Source organism: Mytilus californianus, unplaced genomic scaffold, assembly GCF_021869535.1.
Source record: "Mytilus californianus isolate M0D057914Y unplaced genomic scaffold, xbMytCali1.0.p SCAF_8, whole genome shotgun sequence".
Lineage (NCBI taxonomy): Eukaryota > Metazoa > Mollusca > Bivalvia > Mytilida > Mytilidae > Mytilus > Mytilus californianus.
Genome location: NW_026262734.1, coordinates 12,563,235 through 12,572,043, shown reverse-complemented (window position 1 = coordinate 12,572,043; position 8,809 = coordinate 12,563,235). Strand labels below are relative to the sequence as shown.

The 8,809-nt window shown below is 30.3% G+C and overlaps 1 protein-coding gene across 1 annotated transcript; it reads left to right on the top strand.

Moving 5' to 3' along the window:
- Positions 1–14: 14 nt before the first annotated feature.
- LOC127712093 (vacuolar protein sorting-associated protein 29) lies at positions 15–6,829 on the top strand. The gene is made up of 5 exons (XM_052218302.1): positions 15–61; positions 1,842–2,033; positions 3,067–3,302; positions 3,968–4,299; positions 6,376–6,829. The coding sequence occupies exons 1-4, from the start codon at positions 59–61 to the stop codon at positions 4,083–4,085; spliced, it is 549 nt and encodes a 182-aa protein (XP_052074262.1). The 5' UTR covers positions 15–58; the 3' UTR covers positions 4,086–4,299; positions 6,376–6,829.
- Positions 6,830–8,809: the final 1,980 nt, after the last annotated feature.

Here is an 8,809-nt window from a genome sequence, read left to right as displayed (position 1 = left end):
CTCTCTTTCTTTACATTTTCGGCAACACACATGACAGGAAGTTGAAATATTTAGGAAAATGGTAAATATCATTAAGCCACTAAAACTCAAATGAATTGAGTTATTCTAATTAATATAAACTAGAAAAATAAGATGATAATTGATGCTGAATCTAATTTTTCATCATGAGCATACTGGGCTACTATCAAGACTGAAAGGAAGAAACGATAATAAGGGGGTGTGTCAGTCAAAAAGCTCATAATTTATCACTTACATTGTCCTTAAAGGCATAATATAAAAATAAGGAGATGTGGTATGATTGCCAATTAAACAACTCTCCACCAGATTTTGAATGAAGTAGATATTAGCAAATAAAGGCTACTGTATGGCCTTCAACAATGAGAATAAACCTATTCATATAGTTGGCTATATAAAAGCCAAGAATTATCAACTATACAAATCCTTGATAAGACCTCTACATGAAAAATGTAAAAACAATTCAAACGAGAAATCTAACGGCCTAATTTATAACAAAACAATTTATGATAAAAAAACAAATATGACGGACATGAACCTACGACAACCACTTGATTCAATCACTCCTAACGCACATTATGCATTTGAAAGTTCAGGAATTAATACATTAAACAGTTTGTGAAACCATTGACCAGATTCCTGGCATTTGGTAATGGATAGGCACATTAATATGCGAGTGTTAAAACTATTTTTTTTTTATATGAACCCTATACCCCTTTAATCTTGATCAGTGGACTAACAATGACTAACACATAAAATCAGTAAAAGAAAAGTACTCAACTCTAAAGTAAGGGTAAACATGTAATAGGTTACAAAAACACCAAAATTTACCAACAAATTAATAGTAAACAAATATTGTGTACGCCATATGATAGAATGTTTATAGTTCATGTAGTTACTGAAAGCAAGCTTAAAATACTCCAACTGCTGATATGAATTATGATGCCTACACTCTTACCTGTAATAAGAATTACTAAACATATTAGCGTTTTTATATTTCTGTAAAAAGCTGGATGTAAATTAAAACATTACTTTTTATTAAACTCCTGCAGGTGGACTCCTTCTTTCTCAATAAATCTTCATATAGATATAGTTTTTTATTGACACAATTTGAGCAAGAATTATTTCTCTTTTGTCACCATGTTGGAAGTTTATTATATAAAGTGCACAAATTTCTCTCAAATCAGCCAAATTCAAGTTGTTATACTGACCTCCAGAGTCTAGACTCTAGAAAAAGTTGGGTTTTCTTAAAAATTTTAATTTCTTTAAGCCTTTCATTATTCATCAATATGATCTAATAGATGTCTTCTTAGATGTTTCAATTTGGTTAGTTTGATAATAAAATCAACCAGTTACACTTCAAACATGGCAGTCAAGGGAAATAACTCATATTACTTCATATCTAAACCTATCTATTTACAGTTATGTATAAGTTTTGACCAATTTGTGATATTTAATAATTCTGCTGTAAAAGTTTGTTTAGTGATGAAATTATAATGTCCACTAAAATCCCAAACTTTGCTGCTATCATGCATATATCTAACTAACTGAGAAATATTCACTCCATAAGAAGACTGGTAACCATTAATGTTTGATTTACATGTATCATGTTTATGAAGAATGAGTTATAAACATGATAAATTGTTTAAGAATGATGCCTGAAAATTGAAAAGAAAATGTTCATTATTACTGTGAGAAAAAAAATAACCTAGAAATTATTGATGAAATATTAAATCCTTTACATTTCTTACATATGTATGTAAACTCTAAACCTTATTTTTAAGGGGACATACATGACTTATTTTTACGCGTATCTTTATTTGTAGTTGGTGTTGGTATTAGGTGACCTACACATTCCACACAGGTGTAATAGTTTGCCCAACAGATTTAAGAAACTCTTGGTTCCTGGTAAAATACAACATATCTTGTGCACAGGGAACCTATGTACAAAGGAATCATTTGACTATCTGAAAACACTGGCCAGTGATGTCCATGTGGTCAGAGGAGACTTTGATGAGGTTAGTGTATTACATGTATTAAAACTAATAAAATGATTTGCACCAAAATACAGAAACAAAGATGAAGACTATCTGGTTTTGATTTGTTGTATTCTTTCAATAGTAATTATATAAGGATAACATAGCTAAAGTGACTGTTGTTTGCTTTTTAACATATATACATGTTTTCATGTACGTGTATGTATATCCAGGATGAAACATACATTTCTCTAATTCTTTGGCAATTTAACCCTTTCTGGACCCATTGTTTAAAACAATTAAATCATCAATTGGTTGCCGATGATCTCAGTAGATAATTGGCTAAGTTAAAAGGTTATAACCTTTACGAGCTCTCTGGGTGAATCAAAATGTTCTAACAGGTGTTAGAGAAATTGACAACTTTATATTTGTTTGACATAGAAATCAGGAATGTGGAAGGCACTCGAAGGGGGTTTTTGTTTATCAAAAATGAAGATTTATTGATAGTCATTAGAGAAACAGATTCTCACATAGTTACTCGTGAATTATCAGATTTATCGATCTCAATAGTTAAATTATCTCGATTGGATAAATCCGATAATCCAAGTTGGTACCAATGTAAGAATCTACATGTATGTGAGGCTAATTAAATGCATGTATAATATTATTCTCATCAACATGATCAACAAATAGTAAGTTTATAAGCATAATATTTTAGAAATGACATGTAAACACTGGGGCGTGGGGGAGGGGGTGTGTCTGGAATTTGAAAAAACATCCCCCATTCATGTGTTGAAGTCTTTTGAAAATCATGACCCATATGTATGGAATAACATCACTAATTCATAGCCCATTGCTTTCTATGTTAAATTCTGCAACTTCAAGCATTCATAGCTATTTTGTCTTTTGAAAGTACAAATAAAGTGGCAGTCATTTCATGTTAAAAGTATACATTATCCTGACTTGTGCTGAAAAATTCAACTGTTGAGAAGCTGAGGTTTTCATAAAAAAAACAATGTGTGAACTGTAATGTTCTATTTACAATTTATACATAAATATTCTCTTTTATTGTTAGAACCTGAATTACCCAGAGCAGAAAGTTGTTACAGTAGGACAATTTAGAATTGGTTTATGTCATGGCCATCAGGTGGTACCGTGGGGTGACACAGAAAGCTTAGCAATGGTTCAACGACAGTTAGATGTGGATATTCTCATTTCTGGACATACACATAAGTTTGAGGCATTTGAACATGAAAATAAATTCTACATTAACCCAGGTTCGGCCACAGGAGCATATAATGCTTTGGACAGGTAATTAAATATTTGTCGTTAGCCACAATGTATATAAAACTTTATGTTTCCAGGAAGTTGTATTGCTAATTATAACCTGACACAAGTGCACAAAAGGGGGTTCAGCAGTGAATTTATCTTGAAGGATGACCTTCAAAGGATTATTTTGCCATGACAGAAATGTTTTTGAGTCATATAGATTAAATCAATTTCTCAGAAACAAACAATGGCATACTAGTATATTATTATAATTCACTAATCAGTTGGAAGTCTTGCTTTTAATTATAAGCAGAAATATGAGGTCAAAACAAGTTTGCTTGAAATAAAAATTATCTATTTACTTATTATAAATATTACCTATCAATGTGGAAAAGTGCTGTACTTATATTAGAGAGGCAAAAGATACCAAAGGGATATTCAAACTCAGAAGTCGAAAAACAAACCGAAAATGCAATGACAAAAAACGAAAACGACGAAAAGACAAACAGTACACAAAACACAACATAGAAAACTAAAAACTGAGCAAAATGTTGTTTAATTTATGTAACAATTCAGTATCATAGTTGAAGTCTTTTAAGCATACTAGAAGGTGTCTAAAACACAAAATCTTAACATTGAATATGTATAAATTTGAGTAAGATTATAATTATATGCAATTAAAATAGAAATTTCTTTCTGTTTTTCAGCAATGTGATTTCATCATTTGTGATTCTAGACATTCAGCAGTCAACAGTTGTAGCTTATGTATATAAACTGATAAGTGATGATGTGAAAGTAGAAAGAATAGAATACAAGAAAAATTAGAATTTTACTACATGTGTGGAGAAAGATAATATGAAAATTGTAAAGGAAATACATCTGTCAAATTATGTGAAATAAATCATACTGTTAGACCATGTTTGTTACAGAAAATAACCTTTTTTTTCAATTCAGTCAGTTGTAATGTATTACTGTTTCTCGACAAGAATTTTGATGGCTTGGGCAATGAATAAAGTATTGCTGCCTTAATAAATCTAAGGTAGCAATACACAGTTAGGAAAAAAACTTAAAATTGACACTCATAATTTTTAAACACCCTCTTTCCCTTCCTTTCTAACAAATAAGGCTTAATATTTGTGTTATGCATGTGTATATTTATAGAAAGAAAATCTTCCATAGATTTGATTTCTAATGGTTATAATGGTGAAATATTATCTCTTTTGGGTGTAACCATGGCAACAATCTGCATTTCTTTGATACAAAATATTGCAAAAAAAGGGGGTGAACATGTCACAAAAGTCTCCAAAATTTGGTCCAAAGGAAAATTTCAATCAATTACAGTGATACCTTTCCTGAATCCATAGACATATATCTATCAAGAGGTCAAAAAAAAAACATATGCATTTCTGCTCGTTTTTCCATAAAATTGAATTGAAAAGATCGAGCGCAAAATCTTTGTTGATAAACACTACAATAATTTATGGACCTATGGGCGGTACGGATAGGAAAATACGGACTGTCAAACAGAAAAATGGCCTATAAAACATGCTAAAAACAATCTAAATGTTCATATAAACCCACTAAGAAGGCTATATTATTCTTCAATTATCTAAAAATCAATTTTATTGTACAAAAACTTTCATATTTAAAAAATTCACCATGGCCATAATGCGAAACTAAACTTCTAACTGTGTATTGCTACCTTAAGGATAAACATTTTTTTTTCCAATTCCATTTTAAATGAATTTCTGTGTTCTGCTAGCTTAAACGAGCAAATTGGCCTGCTAGTTTTGAAAATTGGTTCAGAAATAAATATTTTATGAAGGTTAGCAGTTGACACTGAAATGCAACAAAAAAGTGATTTGGTGAAACATGCCATGTCAAAGTGTAAATTCTCCTTTTTTAGTCAAATTTCTTAAACTATACCTTCTGTGCTTGTCTTTTCTTTATTAAAAACTTAAATTAACCTTAACAGTAGACAAATTTTACAAGTTAAAGCTATTTTAAGGCTTTAGAATGTCAATTTTGTTGTGTATTAGCATACCAAAGCCTTGGTTAAAATATAGCAAATACTGAATTAATTTATAACAGCGGGAACAAATTTAGACTTAATTCATGCTAAATTGTGACTTTATACTTGCTAAAATAATAAATTTGATTTAGTCGCATGAAAAAATATAAAGCTTTCCCTTCTGAGGTTTCTACATAACGCGCATTGTTTCTTTTCCAAGGGGTAGCCAATAAAGTATCAATTTATGACCGAACCAAGTCTTTGTGTCAAAATGTCTATATTGGTTGCTAAGGACAATAAACAACAAAACTAACATATATTGTCATACTAAAAGATGTTTCTCCCTCAGAATTGTATCTATAATCTAAATATCAATAGATTTGTGGTATGATTTGTCTAAAAATAAGCAATTCTGTGCTTTGTCAAATGCCATAAGGTAGCAATACACAGTTAGGAAAAAAACTTAAAATTGACACTCATAATTTTTAAACACCCTCTTTCCCTTCCTTTCTAACAAATAAGGCTTAATATTTGTGTTATGCATGTGTATATTTATAGAAAGAAAATCTTCCATAGATTTGATTTCTAATGGTTATAATGGTGAAATATTATCTCTTTTGGGTGTAACCATGGCAACAATCTGCATTTCTTTGATACAAAATATTGCAAAAAAAGGGGGTGAACATGTCACAAAAGTCTCCAAAATTTGGTCCAAAGGAAAATTTCAATCAATTACAGTGATACCTTTCCTGAATCCATAGACATATATCTATCAAGAGGTCAAAAAAAAAACATATGCATTTCTGCTCGTTTTTCCATAAAATTGAATTGAAAAGATCGAGCGCAAAATCTTTGTTGATAAACACTACAATAATTTATGGACCTATGGGCGGTACGGATAGGAAAATACGGACTGTCAAACAGAAAAATGGCCTATAAAACATGCTAAAAACAATCTAAATGTTCATATAAACCCACTAAGAAGGCTATATTATTCTTCAATTATCTAAAAATCAATTTTATTGTACAAAAACTTTCATATTTAAAAAATTCACCATGGCCATAATGCGAAACTAAACTTCTAACTGTGTATTGCTACCTAAGCATGTAGGAAATGAATTCTTTTCAAAAAATCTTGAAGAAATTTCAAATTTTAGCAGGATTGTAAAATTTCAATACCCAAGGGAGATAACTGTTTCATGTTTTGCACATTTTGTAAATTGTCATTTGAGCTTTAAATTGTGGAAATTTTTAATGTATTTAAACTTAATAGATTATGGTCATACCTTGGACTATCCTACATAATTGTGGAATATCAAAATAATCAATGATAAAATGTGAAAGTCAATGTTACTTTTGTACTGCCATTCTGTCTTTGATACATAATAGAAGCCTTAAAAAGGATTTTCAAATGAACAAAATGTTATCAAATGGTCAATATTTTCACTGAGATTTTATAACTGTAATTATTATTTATACATTTTTCATATTTATTTGTAATGTCTGCACATTCTGTTGTTGATAATAGTGCAATAAAACAGACATCTAATTGTCCAAATTTTGTTTTTTCTGTGAATATACATAATAAAATCCTGCACTTTGAACAATAAGTCATATTGTTTTACCTCTGTTAGACTTTAAATCTCCATATCAGGTACAAGACAATACAACACAATAGATATATTCCAATGTAGGTCACTCATGGACCAATAACAAAGAAACAATCATAATTCAGTTATATGAGCATTTACTCTATGATGTCATTATAAAATGTAATTGAATACTTTGCATTTATCATGTTTTTCTACTGAATTCCTAAAAGATCAAAATAAAAGTGGAAGGATATTTTCATGGTGTTATCCTAATCATTAAGTGAAAATAAATCTCTCAGAAAAATTTTCTACTTAGCACATTTATTTTGTCTGTCTTGCAGTTTTTACACAATACCACTTTTCATTTTGTTGAATATTTACAATAAAAGTATCTACCGGTACATCAGATACTCTTAACATCAAAAGTTTGGAAAGCAAGACATATTAAACTTTTCAGAGCTTCAAAATTAAAAAGGCAATTATATTTGGTTAATGGAATGATTGTAATGTGTACATGTCTGTCTCATTTTCATGGTTCATTGGTCAATGTTAAGTTTTTTTGTGGTTAAGTCCTGTTCTAAGATACTATAAGCAATAAGTCAGCTATATTTGATTTATGGAATGATTGTAAGGAGTATAAGTCTATCTAACAGGATTCATCTGACTTGACCTCATTTTTATGGTTCATTGGTCAATGTTATTTTTTCATGTTTGAGTCTGTTTCTCAGATACTATATGCAAGAGGTCAACTATGATTGGTGCATGGAATGATAGTTAGGTGCATGTCTGTCTGGGAGAGTTCACGTGAACTTGACCTCATTTTCATGATTCATTGGTCAAAGATTAGTCTTCTTGGATAGGTATGTTTCTCCAATACTAAAAGCAATTTAGGGGGGGGGGGGGGTGTCAGTTGATGAGTGGTCCAAGTACCGTATAGCAGGTTATTTTTCGCTTATTTTGGGCGGATAAATGAAAATTTGTGAAAATAAATTCTGCTAAAATTTATGCATACATTTGGTACTTTCTAATAGCTTAAGTTTCTAATTAGTATATCAAAGGTCCGGTCAATTTTGTAACTAATCAACCGTAATATTTACAAGAAGTTTGTTCACCTGTGACAGAGAAATATCTAAGTTACCGATTTTATTTGATTAATTATATCAGAATATATCAATAAATAAGCCGTCATTCAGGAAAAAATCAATTAACCATAACAATAGACACTTGTTTGATTGTCAATTTTTACAACTTTTTAACTGCAATCATTTCAGTATACGCCAACATATTTTAATTGAGAATTAAGAATCCGTCAAAATAAAAACTGCCAAAATTTTTGACGCATATTTTGTAGCTTCTAAATTGCAAAATTTTACACCTGCGAAAAAACCCGCTTTACAGTAGTTCATTCACTGTATGTCTATCCTGTCAACACTGGGGGTTTATATTTTGAACCCTGCACCTAGTAGATGTGTTTGAATCAAATTTTAATTGACTAGGATTGTCAGTTTTCCTGCAGAAGGTTGGTGATTCTCTTTAGGCACTCAGGCTTCCTCATAAATATAAAAGCTGGTCACCACCATATAGCTGATATTGCTGACAGTGGCGTTAACCAACAATCAATTAATCTATAAGCAATAGGTTATTTATTTGGTATATGAAATAATTTCAAGGCATACATATCCTTTAGACATGATTTATCTGACCTTAATCGCATTTACATGGATCAATAATTTTAATTTTATGTCTTACTTATTGTTTAAAACTTTTTTTCTCTAAGACTTCAAACATAAATTCAATCATGATCAGTTCAGCATGTGCAGTGATATGTTTTGTTTTTTTCAATTTTCAGTCAATGAGTTTATGTGACCAAATTTGTTCTAAATATTGAACTGTACGTTGAAAACCATTGTTTGATTGATGTCTGCTTAATATTAAACAACACATAT

Bases quoted from the DNA above. Each gene is read 5' to 3' on its own strand.
- LOC127712093 (XM_052218302.1), top strand. The intron at 2,034-3,066 runs GTTAGTGTATTA...TTTTATTGTTAG, and splicing joins TCAGAGGAGACTTTGATGAG to AACCTGAATTACCCAGAGCA. The intron at 3,303-3,967 runs GTAATTAAATAT...TCTGTTTTTCAG, and splicing joins GCATATAATGCTTTGGACAG to CAATGTGATTTCATCATTTG.